Source organism: Eleutherodactylus coqui, chromosome 2 (genome assembly GCF_035609145.1).
Source record: "Eleutherodactylus coqui strain aEleCoq1 chromosome 2, aEleCoq1.hap1, whole genome shotgun sequence".
In the NCBI taxonomy this organism is placed as follows: Eukaryota; Metazoa; Chordata; class Amphibia; order Anura; family Eleutherodactylidae; genus Eleutherodactylus; species Eleutherodactylus coqui.
The window spans coordinates 314,280,302-314,308,171 of NC_089838.1; the positions used below are offsets into that span (position 1 = coordinate 314,280,302).

At 46.7% G+C, this 27,870-nt stretch overlaps 1 protein-coding gene across 5 annotated transcripts in view; it reads left to right on the plus strand.

Annotated features, from left to right (window-relative positions):
- The first annotated feature begins 15,283 nt into the window (after positions 1 to 15,283).
- Positions 15,284 to 27,870, plus strand: part of DNM2 (dynamin 2) — an 80,487-nt gene continuing 67,900 nt past the window's right edge. For 4 of the 5 annotated variants that reach the window (XM_066593601.1, XM_066593596.1, XM_066593600.1 and 1 more), the window contains exon 1: positions 15,284 to 15,542. In XM_066593601.1, the coding sequence (XP_066449698.1) occupies positions 15,382 to 15,542 (161 nt within the window). In that variant the 5' untranslated portion in view covers positions 15,284 to 15,381. The remainder of the gene's footprint in view (positions 15,543 to 27,870) is intronic. The other variant, XM_066593598.1, reaches the window with a different exon arrangement.

Genomic DNA, 27,870 nt, shown 5'->3' on the forward strand with positions numbered 1-27,870 from the left:
AATAGTGCCCCCACTCAGTGTCTCAGTAGTGTTAGTGCCTCCTTTCTCAGCGACCTTAGTAATAGTGCCCCCTCAAAATGCCCCAATAGTAATCGTGCTCCCCCTCAAAGCGACCGTAGTAGTAATAATTACCTTTCGCGACAGTGAAGCGATAGTAGTAATAATGCCCCCTCTTAGTTCCCCCAGTAGTAATAGTGTCCACCCTCACAGTGACCCTAGTAGTGATAGTGCCCCAGTATTAATAGTGCCTACCTCCTCTCAGTAACCCTAGTAATAATGCCCCCTCTCAGTGTCCTAGTAGTGGTAATAATAATAATCTTTATTTGTATAGCGCCAACTTATTCCGCAGCGCTTGGTAGTACTTCCTCTCACAGCGACCCTAGTATTAGTGCCCCCCCAAAATGCCCCAGTAATAATAGTGTCCCCCTTCATAGCGACTGTAGTAATAGTGCCTCCTCTCAGTGCCCCAGTAGTAATAGTGTCCTCCCTCAAAGTGACCGTAGTAGTAATAGTGTCCACTTTCAGTGATTCTAGTAATAGTGTCCTCCTCACAGTAAATCTAGTAGCAATAGTGCTCCCTCTCAGTGCCACAGTAGTAATAGTGCCCCCTCAAAATGCCCCAATAGTAATCGTGCTCCCCCTCAAAGCGACCGTAGTAGTAATAATTACCTTTCGCGACAGTGAAGCGATAGTAGTAATAATGCCCCCTCTCAGTGCCCCAGTAGTAATAGTGTCCCCCCTCAAAGTGACCGTAGTAGTAATAGTGCCCACTTCCAGTGATCCTAGTAATAGTGTCCTCCTCACAGTAAATCTAGTAGCAATAGTGCTCCCTCTCAGTGCCCCAGTAGTAATAGTGTCCCCCCTCAAAGTGACCGTAGTAGTAATAGTGCCCACTTTCAGTGATCCTAGTAATAGTGTCCTCCTCGCAGTAAATCTAGTAGCAATAGTGCTCCCTCTCAGTGCCCCAGTAGTAATAGTGTCCCCCCTCAAAGTGACCGTAGTAGTAATAGTGCCCACTTCCAGTGATCCTAGTAATAGTGTCCTCCTCACAGTAAATCTAGTAGCAATAGTGCTCCCTCTCAGTGCCCCAGTAGTAATAGTGTCCCCCCTCAAAGTGACCGTAGTAGTAATAGTGCCCACTTTCAGTGATCCTAGTAATAGCGTCCTCCTCACAGTGAATGTAGTAGCAATAGTGCTCCCTCTCAGTGCCACAGTAGTAATAGTGCCCCCTCCCAGTGCTCCAGTAGTAAAAGTGTCCCCCCTCATAGGGACCCTAGTAAAAATAGTGCCCCTACGTGCACACAATGACCACATGTGGAATGTTTATGAGAGATTCAGGGTAATAAATATGGAGTTTTCTTTATCTGCCAGCTCCTGCCGTGTTACAGGAAAAAATTCTTTCTCGAAAATCTGCATAAAAACTGACGATTTCAGATTGTTCCTCCCCCTTAGCTCCTGTGAAACACCTGAAGAGTTAACAGACTTTATAAATGCCGTTTGAAAACTCTGAGGGGTGCGGTTTTTAAAACCGGGTAATTTATTGGGATTTCTAATATATAGGCCTCTCAAAGTAATCCCAGAACTAAAGAGGTCACTTAAAAATAGGTCTTAAACATTTGCGCGTGCGTTACACAGCGAATAGATCCCATGGATTTCAGTGGCTTTGGTCATGGGCATTTTCTGCTCGCGCATTTTGGTAACGCAATAAAAGAAACACGTAGCATGTCCTATTTTGGTGTGTATTATGCACTAATTAGCCTATACTAAAAACTTAATTGGCCATTGAAATCAAAAGAAGCATGGTTGCGTGTTTTTTTTCACGCGCAGAAAATACAACAAAAACGCAACACCCATCGTGAGGCTGGCCTTAGGGTTCATTCACACCTGCGTTGGGGCTTTCCGGCACAATTCCGTCTCAGCGCCATTTTGGGAGCAGAAAAATAGACTTAAAGAGTACCTGCACTTTCACTTTCGGAGCGCTTCACCTCCTTCCAGCAACTGAAGGTGGTCCCATATAGTGCTAGGGGCTGCCGGAAGGAGCCGAAAACAGCCAAGGGATCAGCGCTTGCTTTCTGTTAGTTTCCGTTATTTTACTGGAACTTATAGCACTTCAAATAATTAAAGGGGTTGTCCCACGCCGAAACGTTTTTTTTTTTTTTTTCAATAGGCCCCCCGTACGGCGCGAGACAAACCCAATGCATGGCTTAAAAAAAAAACCGTTTAGTACTTACCCGAATCCCCGCGCTGCGGCGACTTCTTCCTTACCTTAGCAAGATGGCCGCCGGGATCTTCACCCACGATGCACTGCGGGTCTTCTCCCATGGTGCACCGTGGGCTCTGTGCGGTCCATTGCCGATTCCAGCCTCCTGATTGGCTGGAATCGGCACACGTGACTGGGCGGAGCTACGAGGACCAGCTCTCCGGCACGAGCGGCCCCATTCACCAGGGAGAAGACCGGACTGCGCAAGCGCGTCTAATCGGGGGATTAGACGCTGAAATTAGACGGCACCATGGAGACGGGGACGCCAGCAACGGAACAGGTAAGTGAATAACTTCTGTATGGCTCATAATTAATGCACAATGTACATTACAAAGTGCATTAATATGGCCATACAGAAGTGCTGAACCCCACTTGCTTTGCGGGACAACCCCTTTAAATTCTGTGCAGTTGGTTAGATTTCAAACACGTTTCCTGCGGCCCAATAACCAAGACGATCAAATAGTAGTGGGGCCATAATGAGATCTGGCCAGGGAATCCGCTGGGCACCCTGCATATCGTTCTTGCTGATGTGCCGAGCCACATGTTATTTCGCTTTAAAATAGCATTGGGTATTGTGGCATACCTGGAGGTTACTTGCTCTCAGGGATCGCCATCTTCTCCATTTAAGATGGTTGGCACCACACATATAAAGGCTCAGGACCACTGAATTGAATGGCTGTGATTGGTTCATCATTGAATGGCTGTGATTGGTTCATCAAGCACTTGCTCTGATGGGCTCAGCCAGTGCTTGAGGAACCAATTAGAGCAATCTCTTTCTGGAGGCGGGGTCTTCAAACCCCACCACTAGCAAAAGATGCCCTGTCAGTGATGACAAGTGGCCAGAAGCCTGCGCAGAGCTCCGGAGAGCAGCTGGAGAGTCACGGACGGCGGCAGCTAGAAGAGTATTGATTTTTTTTTTTTTAGCATTTCAATGGGCGACGCAGGGCTGAAAACGGCCAGAGATAGGACATGCTGCGTTTTGACGCTTGTGTGAACAGACCCATTGGAATGCATGGGGGCGCTGTACAGCGTTAAGCACAGGGTTGGAAAGGCAGAGCTAAATGCCGTACAAAAGCGTTTATCCAGACACACAAAAAAAAGTCTACGAGGAAGAGCCGTTTCCGTGGGTATGACAACATTCACAGACTGGTTTTCCCCTTTTGTCACGCTCCCAGATTGTCCTGAAACTGCATCAATTTGCATAACTTGTTTTTCCCGAACGTACAGTACACTGTGAGATGGCACATTGTTGTTTGGGGAGGGGCAGTGACATTAGGGGGGCATCTGAGACTGGCACTATGGATGAATCGGAGGCAGGCATACCGGGGAATCTGAGGTTGGGGCCCTTGAGAGAAATCTAAGGCAGCCGGGCATTATAGGAGCATACGAAAGAAGGATGTCTGTGGCATGCTGTATGGGGCATTGGTGTTGTTGAGGCCAGGGTCCTTCAAGGGCATCTGTGATACACTATTACTACAGGGGTCACTAAGGGTGCACTATCACTACTGGAGCCACTGAGAGGGGCACTATTACTACTTGGGCCACTGAGAGGGGCACTATTACTACTTGGGCCACTGAGAGGGGCACTATTACTACTTGGGCTACTGAGAGGGGCACTATTACTACTTGGGCCACTGAGAGGGGCACTATTACTACTGGGGTCACTGAGAGGGACACTATTACTACTGGGGTCACTGAGAGGGGCACTATTACTACTGTTCACTGTTAGGACTTTAAAACATAACCTTTAATAAAGCAATTAAAATTTAAAATAGTACTCACAAAGACTGACACACATAATACATAAAGAAAAATATTAATAACCTGATTAATAATCTGATCTACCTGCTACTTAGTGCGATACTTTTTGCTATCTTGTAATCAGACAAGCATTAGGAATAAGGCACTAATAGAACCTAATTAGCGGAGAGAGATAGTAGTTAGAAATTCTACAGTGTGTGACCTAAAAACTATTAGGTAACATTATTACCACTGGTAGATAGGAATTAGTAAATATATAGGGGCCAGCAAGCTATCAAGGTAGATGCAGGGCATGGGTGTGTAAAGTCCATGCAGCACTGTCTCTTGCACAACGCGAGACTCTGATACATGGCTTACTCTGAACTTTTCAGAAAAAATTCTTTTGGAAAGATTCTTTAAAAAAATTTTCTTTACCATATTAAGAGGTATTATATACTTCATTGCAGATAACATCTGATCTGCAAGATATATGTTTACCTGCGACCAACTGAATGCTCACTATTTGGTTACTATGCAATTGCTGTTAAGATCCTGAGAGGCATATTAAATATTTACAAGAGGTCCCTGAGGAGCTCAAGTTGAGCGAAACGCGTCGGACCAAGGACCAGATATTGATTAAGCCTTCTTGGTGCTAATACAAAGCACAAATAATCTCAGTCTTGGGCACCATCAGTTTCCCAAGACTGTAGATACTATCGTTGTGGGGGTGTATTATCACCCTAAGGGCTTAGTCACACGGGCGTTTATTGCCGCGATTTGCGCATGCGCATGCGTCCGGCGACTTTTTACAACCATTGCTTTGCAATGGTATCGGACACATGAGCGCTTTTTATGCGCTCGTCCGATAAATTAGAGAACAGAAATCGCAGATCGCACCTATCTGCGATCTGCGATTCCTGTTCTCTTCTCTATATGCGCTCAACGGGGCCGGCGGCAGCAGCGCCGACCCCATTGAGAACATACAGAAGACAAATCATTCTTCTCTGCCACAGCTGTAACAGCTGTGGCAGAGAAGAACGATGTTTGCCCATTGAATTCAATGGAGCGGCAATACAGCCGCTCCATTGAAAGCAATGGGCTGCCGGCGTGCGCGGGATGAATTGTCGGTAAGGGGTTAAATATATAACCCCTTACCTGCAATGCATCCTTAAATGTGAAAAAATAAAAAAAAAGGATGTACTCACCAGCTCCCGGCAGCTGGAGATCCCGGCGGTCGGCCTGCAGTGGGTGTGAAGGAGGTGTGACTCAGGCTTGCCCCTGATTGGCTCAGCCTGAGCCAATCAGAGGCTGATCTCAGTCACACCCATTCATGAATTCATGAATGGGTGTGACTGAGACTTGCTTCTGATTGGCTCAGCGCTGAGCCAATCAGGGGCAAGCCTGAGTCACACCTCCTTCACACCCACTGCAGGCCGACCGCCGGGATCTCCAGCTGCCGGGAGCTGGTGAGTACATCCTTTTTTTTAATTTTTTCACATTTAAGGATGCATTGCAGGTAAGGGGTTATATATTTAACCCCTTCCCGACAATTCATCCCGTGCTCGCCCGCAGCGCATTGCTTTCAATGGAGCCGGCTGTATTGCCGGCTCCATTGAATGCAATGCGCTGGACAGCTCCGGCCCGTTTCTAATGAAACGCGGCTAGGAGCAGATTTTCGGGCGATTTTTGGGCCGATTTTTCGGCGCCGGTCACGCGATTTGCGCATGCGCATCCGTCATGCGATGCGCAAATCGCGTGAAAAAACGCCCGTGTGACTAAGGCCTAAAACGGTTATTCATTGCCTCGAATAGATACCAGTTAAGGCATCACACTATACCTAGAAAGCACGATATATGGCATCTACATTTTCAAGAATCCTCTGAGATACTTCCAGAGTTATTAATATTTTTCTTTATGTATTATGTGTGTCAGTCTTTGTGAGTACTATTTTAAATTTTAATTGCTTTATTAAAGGTTATGTTTTAAAGTCCTAACAGTGAAGAGTTGCACATAACATTTTGGACTTTACTTGCCCCCAGTGACAAATTTGAAACACTATTACTACTGGGGTCACTGAGAGGGGCACTATTACTACTGGGGTCACTGAGAGGGGCACTATTACTACTGGGGTCACTGAGAGGGGCACTATTACTACTTGGGCCACTGAAAGGGGCACTATTAATACTTGGGCCACTGAGAGGGGCACTATTAATACTTGGGCCACTGAGAGGGGCACTATTAATACTTGGGCCACTGAGAGGGGCACTATTAATACTTGGGCCACTGAGAGGAGCACTATTACTACTTGGGCCACTGACAGGGGCACTATTACTACTTGGGCCACTGACGGGCACTATTACTACTTGGGCCACTGACAGGGGCACTATTACTACTTGGGCCACTGACAGGGGCACTATTACTACTTGGGCCACTGACAGGGGCACTATTACTACTGGGGCCACTGAGAGGGGCACTATTACTACTTGGGCCACTGAGAGGGGCACTATTACTACTTGGGTCACTGAGAGGGGCACTATTACCACTTGGGCCACTGAGAGGGGCACTATTACCACTTGGGCCACTAAGAGAGAGCGCTGTTATTACTGGACCCACTAAGAGGGGGCGCTGTCACGATAGGGGCCACTGGAATAATGCAGGTAAAATCATGATAAGCTGCGCACCTAACCACACACACTTAATCCCCACTGCCTTTGGTAGGGGTGATCCACAGTAAAAACATTTTTCCAAGGGTGCCCCAAGGTGGAAAAGGTTTGGAAAAGCTGCTCTACAACTTTAGAAAAAGAGGACCAACTTCTCAGCTCAAGTCCAAATGGACACCCATAGGAACAAAAAGTCGAATCAGGATAGCGCCTCCACCAGAAGATATGAGGATATGAGACGTGAAATACAAAAAAAAGAACTCACCTGGCGTGTACGGCACGATCTGGAAGGGTTAGTCGTCATGCCTTGGGTCCAAGTAGGCAGAACAAATACGAGGGGTGAAAGAGACTCTCCGTCCAAAGGACATCCAATAAGGAGAGCAGATGCAAAAGCATCCTGAGATGCCAAAGTCTCAAACAAATTTGAAAGAGAAAGTAAGAAAAAAGTTTTCCTGTGCTCAGAGGTCCAATCCTAGAGACGTCGTCCTAGGAGCATGAAGATCTAATTTAACATTGGGCATACCAGGATCTGACCTCTGAGCACAGGGAACATTTTTTTTTTACTTTCTCCTTCAAATGGACACTTAGCTATACTTGCATACTTTGCAAGATTGTCCTAAAGTCTTCAGGAAAATAGGAGTGCAGGCAAGTCTCCCGCAAAGACTGTCGGCAGGCACCAGTAGTGGGCGCTATCTCTATCTATTGTATGTATTTATATTGCATTGCACTGGTGGGATGCAGTCTGTTCTACTTGATTTGGATGAACCAATTGTTAATGGTTGAAAGGGGTATAGTCTTTCCTTGTGGAGAGCACCTAGTAGGTTGAGGAGACTTATAAGGTCATGCATGCTCTTCTGGGAAATTTGGTATGCAAATGAAAAGATGGAACAATGCCTCTACAGCGCCACCTATTAAAAGGTAAAACTCCTGCAAGGCAATGCCAGACCTTTTAACAGGCCTTGTAACAATGACTGGGAGTATAAGCCAAAGCCAGAGTCTTCTCCAGAGGGAGAAGAGAAACTATGTAGAGACAGACTATTTAGGGTTTTTTTGCCTCTGATCAGTGTGCATTAGGTTGCTGGTTGGCTTGGTGGGAGACCTATGATGTGGATCGGGAGGAGTAGAGTTTCTCCTTGTAGAGAGCACCTAGTAGATGTGAGGGGAGAGGGTCCAATGCTTCTAGGGCCCACCTATTAGAAGGAGTATGCATGGCCATATAAGTCTTCTCACACCTTCTAGTTGCTTTCCACAATGGGAAATTGGACCCCTCCCAGCCCACATCAAACTACTTCACATTGAGGAGGGGCAAAAAAACTAAAATAGTCGGTCTATGCATGGTTATCTTTTCCTTCTGGAGAGGACTGGTTTTAATTACATTCCCAGTTAAGTTGCAAGACCTGTTAAAAGGTCAGATATTGACTCTAGCTTTCAATAGGTGGTGCCATAAAGGCATTGTACTATCTACCATTTGCATACCGGTTGTTATACTCACAGGTGGGTTGCTGAATTGGGGCACCACTCTGGTCCTCCTGTAACTGTGGCATACTGCCGACTTACAGCACCTGGTGAGGACTCATCATGACCTCCTGCCCTCCAGAGCTGCCCTCTGCCACTTGGTGTGGACGCTTTCTCGCCCATTTAATGAGGAGAGGGCCATATGTAACTAAGCGGTTTCTTCCCTCCTCCTCCTGTGGCTGCCTGATGTTCAGCTCCGCAGCATTGACACAGCCTGCCAAGGCTTCAGCACTATTATATTCTGGGGGCACAGTGTGTAGATACATTACATTCTGGGGGCAAAGTGTGCAACACTGTTATATTCTGGGGGCACAGTGTGTAGATACATTACATTCTGGGGGCAAAGTGTGCAACACTGTTATATTCTGGGGGCACAGTGTGTAGATACATTACATTCTGGGGGCAAAGTGTGCAACACTGTTATATTCTGGGGGCACAGTGTGTAGATACATTACATTCTGGGGGCAAAGTGTGCAACACTGTTATATTCTGGGGGCACAGTGTGTAGATACATTATATTCTTGGGGCATAGTGTGTAGATACATTATATTCTGGGGGCAAAGTGTACGGCACTGTTATATTCTGGGGGCACAGTGTGTAGATACATTATATTCTTGGGGCATAGTGTGTAGATACATTATATTCTTGGGGCATAGTGTGTAGATACATTATATTCTGGGGGCAAAGTGTGCGGCACTGTTATATTCTGGGGGCACAGTGTATAGATACATTATATTCTGCGGGCACAGTGTGTAGATACATTATATTCTGGAGGCAAAGTGTGCGGCACTGTTATATTCTGGGGGCACAGTGTGTAGATACATTATATTCTGGGGGCAAAATGTGCGGCACTGTTATATTCTGGGGGCACAGTGTGTAGTAGATACATTATATTCTGGGGGCACAGTGTGTAGATACATTATATTCTGGGGGTATAGTGGATAGTTCTGTTATATTCTCTGAACACAGTATCTAGCTCTTTTATAGTGTGGGCACACAATGTGTAGCACTGTGATATCCTGGGGGCCCAGTGTGCGGCACTGTTATATTCTGGCACACAATGTGTAGCACCATTATATTTTGGAGGCACAGTGTGTAGCACACTTATAATCTGGGCGCACACTGTGCAGTAGCATTAAATTCTGAGGGCACAGTGTGTAGCTGTATTATAATATGGGGGCACCAACTGTACCGGTATTATATTCTGGATGCACAGTGTGTGGCAGTGTTATATTCAGGGGCACAAAGTCGAGATGTGCTACAAAAGCAATGTTGCAATTTGGGCGACAAACTCAGAGATGAGTCAGGGACAAGAGAAGTCATCATGAAGGGCTGGAGCAGTTGGAGAAGAAAGGGTAAAAGAAGAACTCCAATCAGAGAGAACATCACCTGAGGGACATAGAGTGTCATTGTTTATTTCGCCCTGACCTTGTCTGATCAGTATTAGAGTCACTGTATGGACTGCAGAGTGAGGATGGGTGGCAGAATTTTTTTTAAAAACTACAATGCCCCCCATCATTAAGGGTATATTGGCAGGTGTAGCTTCCCATGGTACAAATTTATATGGTAGGGTTTAACCTGACTTTATCATTGATCGCTACACTGCTTGGGTCTCATGCTGTTTACGGTGTATGTACTGAGGTTTGTTCTGGTGCTTTATTTATGTTATGAAATTGGTTTGGGGGCATTAAAGGGGTCGGCAATGTTTGAGAGATAGGAGATCACATTTGTGGGGGGCCGCTGGATGGGACACCCACCGATCCCAAAAATGGGGCTCTGACGTACCCAGAAGTCAGAACAGAGGCATTCTCACATGCCCACATCACTCCATTCATTTCAGTGGCACTGCAGGAGATAGCCGAGTGCTTGAACTATATCAGTGGTCCCCAACCCTTTTTTGCACCAGGGATTGGCTTCAAGCGAGACTATTTTTCCATGGCCCAGCAGGGCAGGTGGGGCAGGGCTTTGGTCATATAGGGGTATAGCACAGCAGCGCCCCCAGCCGATCAGAAGCTGGGGGCGTCTACAAGTGTCAAGACTGCTGTATTATGTTGCCACCCCTAACTTCTAGTGGTGACATATTACATAACAGTACTGGCCCCCTAACGCTGAAAGATGGCACACCCCGCAAAATGTTTTCTGCCGGGAGCCGAGTCTACTGAGGCCAGCCTACACAGTATGCTATGAGCCGTGGCAGAGCAGAGCAAACTGTCAGTGTTTAGTGCTGGTCTGCGGCGGCGCCACGGACCGGCAAAAAAACACCAATGGCCCGGTCCTTGTCCGTGGACCGATGGATGGGGACCCCTGAACTATATAATATACAATCTGTTTGGTATATTATAATTATTTCATTTGGTTATCACAGCCGGAATCATTTTCCGTGCTACATCATGGGCATTGTGCACTTTTATATCTTTGTCATCTAAGTAGGGAACCTGTTGCCAACATCTGAATCACACCCCTCGTGACATCGCTATATGACTCTAGAAGGAGAGAGGTCAAAGGTGTAATGATGTAAGAGGTGAGGTAGCTTGTGTACACATCTCTGGTATCACATGCACTGAATGAGATTAGATGAGGGAGTGGTAAGACAACACCTGCCTATCCTGAATAATGTATACTACCGTACTCTATGTGACCGACTGCAAAATACCAACAACTTCCCAGTTACAACACACTGATAGGGGGGATTCCTGTGCAAAGTAACATACCGGCAAGAACAATATACATTCTTGTACACAGGGGGCAGTATTATAGTAGTTATATTCTTGTACATAGGAGGCAGTATTATAGTAGTTATATTCTTGTACATAGGGGGCAGTATTATAGTAGTTATATCCTTGTACATAGGGGGCAGTATTATAGTAGTTATATTCTTGTACATAGGGAGCAGTATTATAGTAGTTATATTCTTGTACATAGGGGGCAGTATTATAGTAGTTATATTCTTGTACATAGGAGACAGTATTATAGTAGTTATATTCTTGTACATAGGGGGCAGTATTATAGTAGTTATATTCTTGTACACAGTGGGAAGTATTATAGTAGTTATATTCTTGTACATACGGGGCAGTATTATAGTAGTTATATTCTTGTACATAGGAGCAGTATTATAGTAGTTATATTCTTGTATATAGTGGGCAGTATTATACTAGCTATATTCTTGTACATGGGGGGCAGTATTATAGTAGTTATATTCTTGTACACAGGGGGCAGTATTATAGTAGGTATATTCTTGTACATACGGGGCAGTATTATAGTAGTTATATTCCTGTACATAGGAGGCAGTATTATAGTAGTTATATTCTTGTATATAGTGGGCAGTATTATAGTAGTTATATTCTTGTACATAGGGGGCAGTATTATAGTAGTTATATTCCTGTACATAGGAGGCAGTATTATAGTAGTTATATTCTTGTATATAGTGGGCAGTATTATAGTAGTTATATTCTTGTACATACGGGGCAGTATTATAGTAGTTATATTCCTGTACATAGGAGGCAGTATTATAGTAGTTATATTCTTGTATATAGTGGGCAGTATTATAGTAGTTATATTCTTGTACATACGGGGCAGTATTATAGTAGTTATATTCCTGTACATAGGAGGCAGTATTATAGTAGTTATATTCTTGTATATAGTGGGCAGTATTATAGTAGTTATAGTCTTGTACATAGGGGGCAGTATTATAGTAGTTATATTCTTGTATATAGTGGGCAGTATTATAGTAGTTATATTCTTGTACACAGGGGGCAGTATTATAGTAGTTATATTCCTGTACATAGGAGTAGTATTATAGTAATTATAGTCTTGTACATAGGGGGCAGTATTATAGTAGTTATATTCTTGTACATAGGGGGCAGTATTATAGTAGTTATATTCTTGTATATAGTGGGCAGTATTATAGTAGTTATATTCTTGTACACAGGGGGCAGTATTATAGTAGTTATATTCTTGTACATAGGGGGCAGTATTATAGTAGTTATAGTCTTGTACATAGGGGGCAGTATTATAGTAGTTATAGTCTTGTACATAGGGGGCAGTATTATAGTAGTTATATTCTTGTACACAGGGGCACTATTATAGTAGTTATATTCTTGTATATAGTGGGCAGTATTATAGTAGTTATATTCTTGTACACAGGGGCACTATTATAGTAGTTATAGTCTTGTACATAGGGGGCAGTATTATAATAGTTATATTCTTGTACATAGGAGCAGTATTATAGTAGTTATATTATTGTACATAGGGGGCAGTATTATAGTAGTTATATTCTTGTACATAGGAGCAGTATTATAGTAGTTATATTCTTGTACATAGGAGGGCAGTATTATAGTAGTTATATTCTTGTACATAGGAGCAGTATTATAGTAGTTATATTCTTGTACATAGGGGGCAGTATTATAGTAGTTATATTCTTGTACATAGGAGGCAGTATTATAGTAGTTATATTCTTGTACATAGGGGGCAGTATTATAGTAGTTATATTCTTGTACATAGGGGGCAGTATTATAGTAGTTATATTCTTGTACATAGGAGGCAGTATTATAGTAGTTATATTCTTGCACATAGGAGCAATATTATAGTAGTTATATTCTTGCACATAGGGGGCAGTATTATAGTAGTTATATTCTTGTACATAGGGGGCAGTATTATAGTAGTTATATTCTTGCACATAGGGGGCAGTATTATAGTAGTTATATTCTTGCACATAGGGGGCTGTATTATAGTAGTTATATTCTTGTACATAGGGGGCAGTATTATAGTAGTTATATTCTTGTACATGGGGGGCAGTATTATAGTAGTTATATTCTTGTACATGGGGAGCAGTATTATAGTAGTTATATTCTTGTACATAGGAGGCAGTATTATAGTAGGTATATTCTTGTACATAGGAGGCAGTATTATAGTAGTTATATTCTTGCACATAGGAGCAGTATTATAGTAGTTATATTCTTGTACATGGGGGGCAGTATTATAGTAGTTATATTCTTGTACATGGGGATCAGTATTATAGTAGGTATATTCTTGTACATAGGGGGCAGTATTATAGTAGTTATATTCTTGTACATAGGAGGCAGTATTATAGTAGTTATATTCTTGTACATACTAGGCAGTATTATAGTAGTTATATTCTTGCACATAGGAGCAATATTATAGTAGTTATATTCTTGTACATAGGGGGCAGTATTATAGTAGTTATATTCTTGTACATAGGGGGCAGTATTATAGTAGTTATATTCTTGCACATAGGGGGCTGTATTATAGTAGTTATATTCTTGTACATAGGGGCAGTATTATAGTAGTTATATTCTTGCACATAGGGGGCTGTATTATAGTAGTTATATTCTTGTACATAGGAGGCAGTATTATAGTAGTTATATTCTTGTACATAGGGGGCAGTATTATAGTAGTTATATTCTTGTACATAGGAGGCAGTATTATAGTAGTTATATTCTTGTACATAGGGGGCAGTATTATAGTAGTTATATTCTTGTACATAGGAGGCAGTATTATAGTAGTTATATTCTTGTACATAGGGGGCAGTATTATAGTAGTTATATTCTTGTATATAGGGTGCAGTATTATAGTAGTTATATTCCTGTACATAGGGGGCAGTATTATAGTGGTTATATTCTTGTACATAGGAGGCAGTGTTATAGTAGTTATATTCCTGTACATAGGGGGCAGTATTATAGTGGTTATATTCTTGTACATAGGAGGCAGTGTTATAGTAGGTATATTCTTGTACATAGGGGGCAGTATTGTCGTAGTTATATTCTTGTACATAGGGGGCTGTATTATAGTAGTTATATTCTTGTACATAGGGAGCAGTATTATAGTAGTTATATTCTTGTACATAGGGGGCAGTATTATAGTAGTTATATTCTTGTACATAGGAGGTAGTATTATAGTAGTTATATTCTTGTACATAGGAGGTAGTATTATAGTAGTTATATTCTTGTACATAGGGGGCAGTATTATAGTAGTTATAGTCTTGTACATAGGGGTCAGTATTATAGTAGTTATATTCTTGTACATAGGGGGCAGTATTATAGTAGTTATAATCTTGTACATAGGGGGCAGTATTATAGTAGTTATATTCTTGTACATAGGAGGTAGTATTATAGTAGTTATATTCTTGTACATAGGGGGCAGTATTATAGTAGTTATATTCCTGTACATAGGGGGCAGTATTATAGTGGTTATATTCTTGTACATAGGAGGCAGTATTATAGTAGTTATATTCTTGTACATAGGGGGCAGTATTATAGTAGTTATATTCCTGTACATAGGGGGCAGTATTAGAGTATTTTCTTCTATGTTGTTGTTAGCCATTTAGTCAGTCAAACTAAAGGTGAGCTCCCTCCATGTTTTTCGGTTTTGTGCTGCGTCTTTCAGTTGTGTGATATCCATGCCAGTATCTGCTCTGACAGTATCGGCCATCGTGTCCCCTGGCGTCCGGGTCCTCTATTGCCATTGATCTGTCCCAGCATTTTCTTCTATAGTGTTATTGAATGGGGCCAAGGCACTGCATCCAACATGACTACAATTAGGGGGTTGCGGCCCTTTACAGACTGCCGTACTCCTTTGCATCCTATTACCTGCCTTGGCAGAGATGGATGCTATGACTCTTATTACAGAATGTGGGCAGATGGGGTCAGTCACCTGTCTTTGGTATTGTAATAGCAGCCATTTCTCTAAAACCTTATATATTAAACTGCAAGGGGCAGCAGATGTAAGACACTTCAGTACACTTTTTACACTCACTTCTGGTCTCCAGTTAGTGTAGAACTGCAAATCTCAGCATGCCCCTCCTATTACAATTAGCCATAGTTCTACACCAGCTGGAGCTATATCATCACTTTTAGCTTCCGGGTGTCTAAGCAAGAGTTAAGTCAGGGCTGCACGCACTTTGAATGACGGCGGCCATCGACCAATCAGCTTCGTCCTTCTCGTTGACGGACGTCGCATTGCTAAGCAATCATGGCCGGGGAGGCTGCCCTTTCTTCAAAGTCCCGCCTCCTGGCTTCTCCGCCCTTCCTTGGTGATGACGTATGGAATGTAACACCAATCGGCGCGGTGGAACTATTGACTGACATATTCATGGACCAATAGGGAATGCCGGGTGGCGGCCGTTGGGCTGAGTGGATGGCAGAGGAAGCCGAGCGGTAACGGAGAGCTGCCCGACAACCGTGAGCAACCATGGGGAACCGGGGGATGGAGGAGCTCATTCCCCTCGTCAACAAGCTCCAGGACGCCTTCAGCTCTATCGGCCAGGCTTGCAACCTCGACCTGCCGCAGATAGCAGTGGTGGGAGGGCAGAGCGCCGGCAAGAGCTCCGTGCTGGAGAACTTCGTAGGCCGGTAAGTTGGTAGCTGCTGTCACCGCGGAGACTGCCGCATTGCCTAGGAGGGGGGTTATATTCACAGAAGGGCTTTACGCACTTTACGTAGTTTTTCCTGCAAGCTGGTCAATGAGTGACGTCAGCGATGTACTGACAAGCGGGCGTTGTGTCACCCGGGGATGTCTCCGCGGAGATGGGCGTCCTCCGGGCTCCTAGCCGCTCAGATCCTGCTCCTATGCTATCCAATGCATAGCACTTCTCTCCAGCTGTGGGGAAACTACAACTCCCAGCATGCCCCGACAGTCATGGAATGTTAGGGCATGCTGGGAGTTGTAGTTTTCAAGTGTGACAGGTTGTATTGTGCAGATTTATGTCTTCCCATTGTCCTGCATGGTATATATTATAGACTGCGCCGTATATAATTATATTGCCAACCTTCTGGGACACGGGGATGAGGAGCAGCTGTAATCATCCGGCCGTCTGCGCCGACACACCTGCCCGATGCTCCGGAAATGGAGGAAACTGTACAAATCGTGCCGTGGAAGAACGATCTATGTTTAGTCTATAGATGCGGCAAATATCGCCACGTAATATAAAATGTGCCAATTTTGGTCCTGTAGATAGTGGGGACACCGGACCCCGATACTCTAAGTGAGGTGACCACCTATTACAATATAAAGGCCCGTCCGCACCACTGGCGCACTCATGGAGGTCTTTTGCGTACGTGAACCGTGTATGGGGGAGGGGCGATGTGTTTAAAAAAAAAAAAAGTAGACGTTTACTATTTAATATTGTTTCCTTTTTTTTTTTGTAGAATAGAAACTTTCATGGCTGTCAGTGCTAACTTTTTTTTTACTAGTTTGGTAGTTCAACCCTTATTTTATCTTTTCCCCCGGATCACAGGAAGCGCGTACGTTCGGCGTCTGGTAACCTACAGCCATACGTTTGTCAATGACTGCAGTGATTAAAAAAAGAAAAAACACTAAAATAGCCTTGTAAGTCTTCGTACATCTTTTTTTTTTTTTTAAATGGGATAACCTACTATGTTTCCTATTCCCCCTCTTCCCCCCCCCCCCCCCCCCAAAAAAAATAAATCTTACACAGAAATGTGCGCTGTGCTAAAAGTGGTCAAACATAAGCATAGCTTGACTGCGCTGAAGCCATTATAGCCTTTGGATCCGTGAAATGCTGCGTTTTCAACCATTTTTTTCGGTTCCCGGATGAACATATGCCGATGTGGCCGGCCCCTGACCGGTGGATACGCTGCAAGTGTAAAATGGAACTTCCCCTTTTAGATGTCAGGTAGTCCCTGCGCCCCCAAATTGTTCGCAATCGATCCCTACGTATAGCAGAGGACTGGTCAGGGAGGTGCTGGGGCGACAAATACCAGGACAGCGGCTAGATGTCCTCTGTATAAAGCCGGTTGCCATAACACCGCATTTCAGCCCCATCTGTAATACTACGTGTCGCCGCCTGATCGCGGGTCTCCTGGCGCCGAGCGCGATGGAAGTCCATGATGCTCGGAGTTTGGGACAGGCGGTCAGGCCAAGACATGTTCGTATCACGAATGCGTAAATGTGGTTTAAGTAAGGTAGTTTGTCGCCGGCCTAAGGATGGCCTTACGTGGGAAAACGATCGTTTAAAGAGTCGCTAAAAACATTCACTGAAGCGTACGGACGACTCTCCTGTGTCACTTTTGCGCAGAGCGATTTGTTTAACTTCGTGATCTTTGAACAAATTATTGGAAATCTCTACAGAAGCCGAAAAATGGTCCGTCGAGTAGCTTTGGCGCGTGCGGTTCTCTGCCGCCTTTATATCTGAAATTTCGCCCCCCTTCGCTAATGCAACACTGATTGGTCCGCTGAACGCACACAAGTAGTGCTGAGGGACGCAGCAGCGAGGGTTCTGGCGCAGACCACGGATTTGTGTTATCAGGAACTAACGAGCGTTAAGCGGAAGGGCAAAATGTTCAAAGGCAGGAGCCAATCAGTGTTCACGCCAAACAAGCGCGCGCCCTAAGAGAAACGAAGACTATTTTTGGGTGAGCTGAAGCGAAGCAACTATTGAACGAATTTGGGATTTACGTGGAACAAGTGTCTTCCCGTTTTTTTTCTTTTGTTTTGTTTTCTACATCTGCTCTGCCAACCCATGTGTCTCCATGGTAACAGACAACAAATAGTCTGTGTAGTCAGATCTCGCCGTCTCTTATGCTCTTCTGTTTGACCCCCTGTTTGTGGCAGCAGACTTTGGTAATTAGCTAGAAGTAGAGGACAGACAGAGGGATTAGTCGACACGGTTTTGTTACCCTTGTGAATACCCCATTTGGCTATGATGGGTCCGTGCGCTGTCTGTGAAATACTCGGACCCAAAATCTGCCTGTGCGAATAGGTTCTTATACTACAATGTGTATCAGGTAGTCAGACGTGGGGCCGCCATCTTGGTTTGTTACTCGCAGGGTCACATTACGACCACGAGATGCCGCGGTTAACAGACTGGATCCCCTCTCTGCCCCATGTTACAAGACTCCCGACCTCTTATCAAAGCCATCTAACAATAAGCCTGTCCTGGTTGCTATAGCGACCAATCAGAGCTCAGCTTTCATTTCTCCTAAACTGTTTAAGTAATGAAAGCTGAGCTCTGATTGGTTGCTATGGGCAACCAGGACGGTCATTGTGTCGGATGTTTGTTTGGAGCCGCCGTTGCAGATTTTCATCAAAATCCATGTTGAAGAATGTTGAAGAATGCTGCATGTGAAGAATGATGGAAGGTGCGGGTGAATCTGGACGGCCCGCGTCAGTCACGGGTCCAGCGGGCGCCAGGCTGGTTTTACCGTTGTTCCTTTCCTAGGATGGAGACTAACGAGCATGAAGAAGCTCTTCGACGGTCTCCATAAACGAGGCGGAGTCCTCGAGTGTCTCCGCTGTAGACTTAGCTCTGAGGAAGTTCCGTGATGGCCGCGAGTGAGCAGCGACGGCTGCCATGTCGGATTTCCCAGCTTTCCCAGACTCTATCACTGTGGAGCTCTTGCAGGATGACTCGGATTTCCTGGGGATTGTGTGATTTTAGGGAGGGGGATGTTTAGCTGCGGTCCATGAATGGGAATACATTGTCTTCGTACGGCCGCCATCCCCGCCGCTCATGTATCAGGCCTGTGAGTCATCTGGTCTCTGCCGTTGTTGTGGCCGTGCGCTCCATGTGGGAAACCATTCAGTGTTGAGTCGCCCTGGGGCGGCCGCTCCTCCTCTTGTGTATTGTGGTCGGGAGGTTGTACACGGGTCCTCTCGCCTGCCCCATGGACTCCAAGATTTCTGGAAGCTTCCTGCGGGATCTACAAGACGGTGCCAGCAGATCCTGTAAGACAGGTGTCAAACTTATGTTCACCGAGGGCCACATCAGCCTTATGCTTGCCCTCAAAGGGCCAAGCTGCATAGTAATGGGCTACCCTGTGGTGGCCCCTGGCCGGGCAGCTTCCCTACAGGCATTCCACTCGCCCAGCCTGCCGCTGCGGAGTCTGTGACTGCTGACCTAGCACCTCGGTGTTTGCCCTGCATGCAGGACGGCGCACACAGATGCCGGCGGGGAGGTCAGCGTTCACAGACTCTGCACTGCCACTGCCAGACCGGAACTACAGGCTGGGTGAGTGGAATGGCTGTCGCCTGCTGCCCGGTTGGCCGGCCACATAAGATGAGGCGTTGAGCTGGGTTCGGCCTGAGGGCCTGGTGTTTGACAGATGCTATAAGGTATGCGGTCCGGCCTCCATGGATCGGACTTGTTTTTCCAGCATATTCCACAGTTGATCGATCAGATTGAGATCTGGGGAATTTGGGGGACAAGTCATCACCTCCATCTGTTCCTCATCCATCCCTGAAGGTTCTACAGCGTGGCAAGGAGCGCTGAAAGGGGGTGCTGCCGTTGGGGAATCCCGCTACTAGTCTGTACGATGTCAGGTGGTACAGGTCACATCCGCGTGGTGCCAGGTACCCAGCAGAACATTGCCGTCACACTGCCACCAGCTTGTCTTCTTCCCACGGTGCATCCTGGTGACATCTCCTTCCCAGATAAGTGACGGACCTGGCCGTCAACATGATGGAAGAGAAAATGTGATTCATCACACCAGGCCGCCTTCTCCTGTTGCTCCATGGTCCAGCTCTGATCATTGTGTGCCCATTGCAGGAATTTTAGCAGTGGGCAGGGGCCACAGTAGGCCCGAAGGCTGATCTCCTCCGTCTACACAGCCCTTATATACTGCTTGCCACGATGTCCTCTGTGAGCCAACACCTTCCTAACATTTGGCCTACATCCGGTTTTCTGTGGGGTCGGAACAGACGCACCAGCCTTGGCTCTCCACGCTCATCGAGCCCTGGTGCCCACGGCCCTGTTGCTGACTCGCCTGCTGTCCTTCCTTGGACCACTTATGGTGGATACTAACTACTGTATACCAGGAACACCCCACCACCAAATCTACTGCTTCGGAGATGTGGCGGTCATCTACACATCAGTCGCGCAGATCCTTATACTTGCCCATTTTTCCGAAGACCTTTCAAGATCTGACTGATCCCTTGCTGCTGATCTATCCTTCCCCCGGCGGCATCGTTGTTGCCGTATAATCAATATTCACTTTACCTGTTGGTGGTTTTAATGATCAGGCTGATGGGTGTATACATTTTTTTGACCATCTTCGGATAATCCGCTACCTACAAGGCGGAGGCGGTTGCCATAGGTAAGTGGCTCCGCACTCTGTGGGTAAGACAAGCGAGAGAATGCACAGACCCCGCTGTGTACCAGCTTCCCCCCCCCCCCCCCCCCCCCCCCCTCGTTATCTGGTGCTTCGGGCATCGATCCAAGCCCGGCCTTCATCTGTTTACAATCTGACGGACAGGCCGGGCACGGAGATGCTGCGCCCGCTGACATACAGAGGGGAGGGGTACATAATGGGGGGGCTGCAGATGCCATCACCCTGATTATATAACTCTGCTGCTGACAGAAGTGACTCGTCAGCTCCGTACAAAGGGCAGCGCGATCCGTGGGACCTTCCCAGGACTGTAAATTATTCCTAACGACCCGTGGGGTTATACAACGGCACGCCAGTCGCTGACTAGAAGATACAGTGATGGCTCTTTAGGTGCAGCCACACCAGCAAACTTCTCGCGCTGAAATAGCGCCTCCTTTCTGTGGGTTTGTTTACATGTCCCGTTTATTATTTTTCGGCGAATCTGATGAAATGTCGTCCATTATTTGATGGACGAGAAAAAAAATTGCATCCCGCTCGCGTGTCGGTGCGAGCGTCATGCAAGTGCGGTGCGTTTTTTTTTTTTTCCCAATAGGAAAAATTAAAAATCGCAGGTTCAGCAATGCAGTTTTCTCACGAATCGCAACGCACTCGCAGTGAAGTTCCTCGGACCAATATGGCGTTCACGTGTGCGAATGCCCCCTCAAAGGAGTATTCTTCTGTTATGTAAATCGTCATTGTTACACATCCTGAGCATATAACGTAGTGTAGGTGTCGGTCTTTACTTTCGTTCTGGTATTCCGTTCATGTACTGGAAAGCCCAGCAATTTCGTGAAAAAAAAACCCCATCTGGAACTCCTTAGGCTAAATAGCCATTTGAATCCGCGTGCGTTCGTCTTCCTAGTTCCGATAAGCATGCCCTGCGTACGCAAAAAGGGTAGTAGAGTGCGCAGAATAGTCACGTACAAAACGCGAATGTTTTGCTTAGGCGTGCGCAAAACAACACATTCCCGTGTGAAGGAGCCTTAAGATCTGTAGGTAAGTGTAAGTGTGGAACACATATGTAGGCTGTAACGGAAGTGGGACTTTATGGTGACCGTAATCCACACGTCTGGTAGACGGCGCGTGTAGCTGCAGGCCGCCGGGTGATGGCGGTGAGAACACCTCACCGGATGGGGAAACAATCAGCTCCTGATTACAGTGTCCTGCACAAGGATTTCACAATACACTGCAATAGTCTTGTAGGATCTTATCACAGAGTACTGCATTACATTACTTGTTACTCAACTGAGTTACATCCTGTATTTGTGGTTCTTCTGGTCACAAATGGAAACAGTCAGCAATCATGTCTAATGGCTCAGCTGGTCAAAGTAAGAAAATCCTACATCAACAAAGCCATTTCTGTATAGTTACTGAATTGGCTTTAAAGCCTGCAGAATTATGGGTACAGCTGTGGGATATAATACAAGATGTCGCTCAAGATCTGGAGTATAACACAGGATCAGTACAGGATAAGTAATGTATGTACACAGTGACTCCACCAGCAGAATAGTGAGTGCAGCTCTGGAGTATAATACAGGATGTAACTCAGGCTCAGTGCAGGATAAGTAATGTATGTACACAGTGACTGTACCAGCAGAATAGTGAGTGCAGCTCTGGAGTATAATACAGGATGTAACTCAGGAGCAGTACAGGATAAGTAATGTATGTACAGTGACTTCCCCAGCAGAACAGCGAGTTCAGCTCTGGAGTATAATACAGGATAAATGCATGCACATAGTCTCTATCAGTTAATGTAATTGCTCAGCTTTTTTTAATAAATAATTAAAATTCTGTTCAATGGCGCACACATCCTTTAACTCTAGTTTTTAAAAGTATTACCCCCTCCAAATCTGCAGCAGCAGTGATATTGCAGTTCTCTGGGTCTTGTAAGGACGTACATAACTATAGGAGATCTGCTGTCCCACCATCGGCTAATGTCTTACCTTTTAACAGTTGCAGAAGAAAATCCCGTTAACCATTAGCACTTTGTTGTGCCAGTATAGACTTTCCTCCTTTAGGCTGCATCCTGTCTGGTTATGTATCTTGTCATGAGGTGAGCTTCCTCCTCGTAGCTCTGGTCTACCACCAGACCTGCAGGACCGCTCATCGTGTTATTCTCAGATAGGAGAGTTCTCTTGCTTGTTCTAATCCATATTTAATGCATTGCAATATTGGGGTTGTTACATAGGGGGCATGAGAATAATAATCTTTATATTGCATCAACATATTCCGCAGCGATAACGAAACCGGGGAGAACCGATACAAAAAGACAAACATACAAAAACCACAGTTACATGAAGTTATTGATTGATCGAAACAATAGGGGTGAGGGTCCTGCTCCAACAAGCTTACATACTACAAGTAATGGGGGGATACAGAAGGTAAAGGGGCTGGAGATGTGCGCAGTATGGGGGGGTGGAGTGTGAGGGATGCTATACCCATAGACAATGGTCAGATATAAGCCGTATAGTGGCTGCATTGGTATGACTGCAGGGGTAGTTGATGGCGGCTGCAGGGACTGCAGTCAGTAGGTCAGGGAGAATGTTATCAGGGGGAATTCAGAGGGGTTTGTTTAGGTGATATTGTATGTGTCCCTTGAGTTGTGTGTGTCTGTCTGGGATTGCCCGGATGTTTTGGGGTAGCGCGTTCCAGAGGACTGGCGCTTCTCTGGAGAAGTCTTGGAGGCGGGAATGAGAGGTTTAAATTAAAGGGGCGCTTAATCTGATTCCGTTAGCGGAGCAGTGGGTGCGGGGTGGCTAGGTGGTGGATTGAGATGAGGGAGGCAATGTAGGACGGCGCTGCGCTATGGAGCGCTTTATGGATAAAGGAAGGGACTTTAAATTGAATTCTGTATTTAACGGGCAGCCAGTGCAGTGACTGGCACAGGGCAGAGGTGTCCGAGTAGCGGCTGGACAGGAAGATGAGCCTGGCTGCCGCATTCAGGATGGATTGGAGAGGGTAGAGTCTGGTGCAGGGGGGGCCGATCAGCAACGAGTTGCAGTAATCGAGCCGGGAGTGGATGAGGGCAACAGTAAGCGTTTTTAGCGTGACCATGGTGAGAAGATCGAATTCTTGCGATGTTCTTGAGGTGCAGCTGACATGTTCGGGCTACAGCTTGGATGTAGGGGGTAAAAGAGAGATCGGAGTTGAATATGACCCCAGGACAGCGGGCGTGTTGGGAGTTATAGAGTTGCATTTTTGCCCGTAGGCCGGCCGCAGCATAGCGGTTGTACCCTTGCCCGTAGGCCCGGCCGCAGCATAGCGGTTGTACCCTTGCCCGTAGGCCCGGCCGCAGCATAGCGGTTGTACCCTTGCCCGTAGGCCCGGCCGCAGCATAGCGGTTGTACCCTTGCCCGTAGGCCCGGCCGCAGCACAGCGGTTGTAGCCTTGCCCGTAGGCCCGGCCGCAGCCTTGCCCGTAGGCCCGGCCGCAGCCTTGCCCGTAGGCCCGGCCGCAGCCTTGCCCGTAGGCCCGGCCGCAGCCTTGCCCGTAGGCCCGGCCGCAGCATGGCGGTTGTAGCCTTGCCCGTAGGCCCGGCCGCAGCATGGCGGTTGTAGCCTTGCCCGTAGGCCCGGCCGCAGCATTATAGGTGTCTGACATGTGATGGATTTGCCACAAAGTTTCGGCAGCAGTAGACCCTCCCTAGACGGTGCAGAATCTCCAGTCTCCTCCCCGGTGTGAAGGCTCTCCCCTGTGTGCTATGGTGCACATTCTGTGCATAAAACCCATCACGTGTGAACTGACCCTTATACTAGTTGTCCGCTTCTAGAACTCTCCACTGCGGTCTAACGGCGATCCGGAGGGCGACAGATTGTCGGAGAAAGGGTTGTCCAGCTTGTCTTCCAATAGAAAGCAGCGGAGTGCTGACGACTATCTACTGCGAGGTTACTTGATTTGATGTTTGCTAACTGCAGAGCTCATGATGGTCAAGGGGGAGGTCCTACAAACCGCTGGAACAGACAACATCACTATGCCTCTCGGGGTCTGCGGAGAGACCTCTAGAGGACAGCCAGCCGCACTGCACGTGATGGCGACGTCTTCTGTGTAAACATTAGTCATCTTACAGGAGAAGTGGAGCTTCTGCAGAATCCTGTGTCGTTGGGGAAGTTCACTTGTGACTGCAGACAAGCAGGAGCGTACGAACCGCCTGCAGCATGCTGGGAGTTGTAGTGCTAGAGAGCCAGCAGTGTGCAGATCCCATCAAGCCTTCCGTAGCTCTGTCCATGGTGGATTTCCTGGGTATCTGGCCCTGCTTGTGTTTGTTTTGTTGCACACGTATTCAGTATTTTTCGTACACGCAAATACGCCAGCGGTAATTGACTTCATGCATAAATCCGCGGTGAATGTGGATGTATTGTGCGCATTTATACATTCCCATTGATTGTGTGTATGAGTGCTAAGAGCATATAATCGCCCGTGTGAATGAGCCCTAATCTGCTAACATGGCCGCTTGGCCTGATCGTTCTGGTTCGCTCATGATCAACTGTAAATATTGCTTTCTGGCGTTTGCTGCGCGGCTCCTGCAGCGTCTGATAAGGATAATTACAGGTCGCACCCTTCCCAGAATAGATGTAGGCGATCGCTGCTGGAATGCGTCGTGTGCTAGAGAGGAGAGCGATGAGAAATATGCTGCATTAGAGGAGCTTTAACAGCGCCAGTCCGCGGTAAAGCATTATATACGACCGCGACCATGCAGAAACTAATATATGGTGACGCCGGAGACAGCTAGAGAGACACTGAGGAATAGGATCGCAGCTCAACACGTCTCCAGCGCCTTTTACACGGAGCAATAAACCGTTCGCACAAGCAGATCGCTGAGATTGCGGTCGCTGATCGTTCATTCACAGTACCGATGACTGAACAATCGCCATTACACGTAACGAGCGAACGCTAGTTATGTCTGCATAACAGAAACGACCAACAATAAGCAAACCAAACATCATCGGTCCTTCAAATTCACACAATCCAACGATTTTTATCTTTTTGTTAATGATGATTTTTCGTGTAAAAGTGCGCTTCCACTTTGGCCGGTCGTTAGGTGCGCCCTTCTCTCTTAAAGGGACGGCAGCGATGAGTCTTGCGCACTGCAGATCCATCACCTGCAGGGAATGCCCTTATCTGAGATCTCCTCTGTCTCCTGTCCTGCAGCGATGGGACGTGCGGCACAATACGGTGACGTCAGAATGGCGCGGTCTGGTTCAGACTTCAACCCCCCCCCCCCCCTTCCCCCCCCCAGAGCTTCACTTACTGGACACAGCATGCCGCCACCAGTGTCCTGAGCGAGCGCTTCCTTCCTCTCCTGCCGTATGCTAGCAGTACATTATTGTGGACACATCAGCTCTACCGGAATCTGCTATTTATTTTTTTCCCTTTTTATGATTCTCCCCAGTAGGTTTCAGTCCAGGTTTGGGTTTAATGTAGCCAGCTTTTTTTTTCTAGGGGTTTTTCCAAGAGTTAAAGGACTTTTTGGGACTTTACGGTTAATGACTTCTCGTCGGGATAGGGCAACAATAGTTGGTTGGTGGCGATCCACTGCTGGGGGGGGTGAGTGCTGCTGTCACTGCAATCCATGCCAGGCATAGCGCCATACGTTGTATAAGGGCTGTGCCAGGTATTGCAGCTCAATTCTATTAATTTGAATGGCACTGAGCCGCTCCTTGGGCCGTGTGACGTATGAATGTGACATCCCGGACTCCGGAACCCCTGAGGATGCTGGGGGTTGACTAAACATGGGGGGCGGGGGGGGGGGGCGGATTATGAGAATATGCCATCGGTAGTTTAGTCGGACGGCGTTGGTGCAGACAGTCAGAAGTTGACACTCATACATGCTGCAGCGGCCCAGGTTGGTAATGCCAGCAAAGTTACTGTTAAGTTCAGTACAATACCAACCTGGGCCAAAGTACTGCGGGCAAGGATAACGAGGAGCCCCGCTGCGGTCCGGAAGAAGCGGCGGCAGTCGTGTACCATTCGTTGTACACGTGACTACTCGGGTAATCGCTGACTTCAGTGGTCATGTGCCATTCATGGGAATGTGACTAGAGCTACTGTCCCTTTAAGCACATTTGAACGCCGCAGAAGGGATTGGTCCCCTGCTTGAGACCCACTGCGTTAAGGGCCAATTAGCGTAACGATTGTCACTCAACGTTTGTTCAAACTAAAATGTGCAATAATCGTTAAGTCTAAATGCAAAGTGATGACGTGATCGTGCGCTAATTATTTGCTTCAGCTAGATGGAGAATCCATAAAAGGGTTGTCGAGGATTAGGAGAACATGGCTGTCTTCTTAAAACAGTGCCACACCTGTCCATGGGTAGTGTCTGGTACTGCAGCTCAGCTCCATTGAAATCACTGAACCTGAGTTGCAATACCATAGACAACCTGTGGACAGCAGTGGTGCTGCTCTTAGAAGAGAGCAGCCATGGTTTTCTAATACTAGGCAACCTCGTTAACCAGCAATGGTTTTCACTTTGGACTCAAGCCTTCCTTTTCATGTAATACATCATTTCCCCTCTAGTGATCGCACTGGTAAGAAGGGGTTGGGTGCAATAAGCGAAGGACATGTAAAGGCGCCATTGTTCACTCCCTGCATTTGCTTCTACAAGGACTGAATGATTCTCCCTCCACAGGAGTCCGTAGCCAAGAGCTGGCTGGGTATTCCTCATTATACGGGGTCGGCCATGGAGAACTAGGCCGCACCACACTCTTAGGTAAGCTGTCTGTTGCCCCTAGCAACCAATCACAGCGCAGCTTTCATTTCTACTTCTGCTGAGGTAACATGAAAGCTGCGCTGTGATTGGTTGCTAGGGGCAACAGACAGCTTACCTAAGAGTGCGGTGTCGGCCGCGTAGCGTTCTCTGTGAAAACCAGCCACGCTGTACTTTGTGTAAAGTGCTGAGCTGGTGTGCGGCCATTCACCACGGGATGACACAATGCCGTCCCTCTGTGTGTCGGCTTCCCGTTGGTCCGCTGCCCGGATGAACAATGGCCGTCGTGCGCTGATTACCAGAGGCTGACGCAGCACATGCCACGCTCGCTGCCTGTTTGTTAACCTCGCTTCTCACAATCTGTTTCCTTCCTCTCCGGGGCTAAATATATATATATATTCACATGAAATCCTCCTCGGGTCACATGTAGCGCTGCGCTGACACGGCGGTTATTGGACTGGGGGAGGGGCGGCTCCGCTTCTACGAATATAATGTGTAGGTGACATTCCTCTGCATGTCAGTCACCACATCCGTGCCACCCGCTGGGGCCTGTGGGGGCGCTACACGTCACCGGGCTTTTAAACGCACATGATGGTTATCATTCAAATGAGTGAAAGTATACGATATTGTCCGGTCTAACCGCGAGCCAACGACAGAACAATGGTGAATCATTCGCTTTTTGTTCGTCTGCTTTATGCAGGCGTAAAAATCATCATTGGCGCGTTTGATTTGTATGGCAATTGTTTCGCCACTAATTCGCTTAGATAGCGACTGATTATCTGCCTGTCTGAGGGGGGGGGGAATCTTGCACGGACGAATCTCCATTGTGGAATCCGCGATTGCCATTTGCGCAGAGGATCTGCGGCAAAGTTC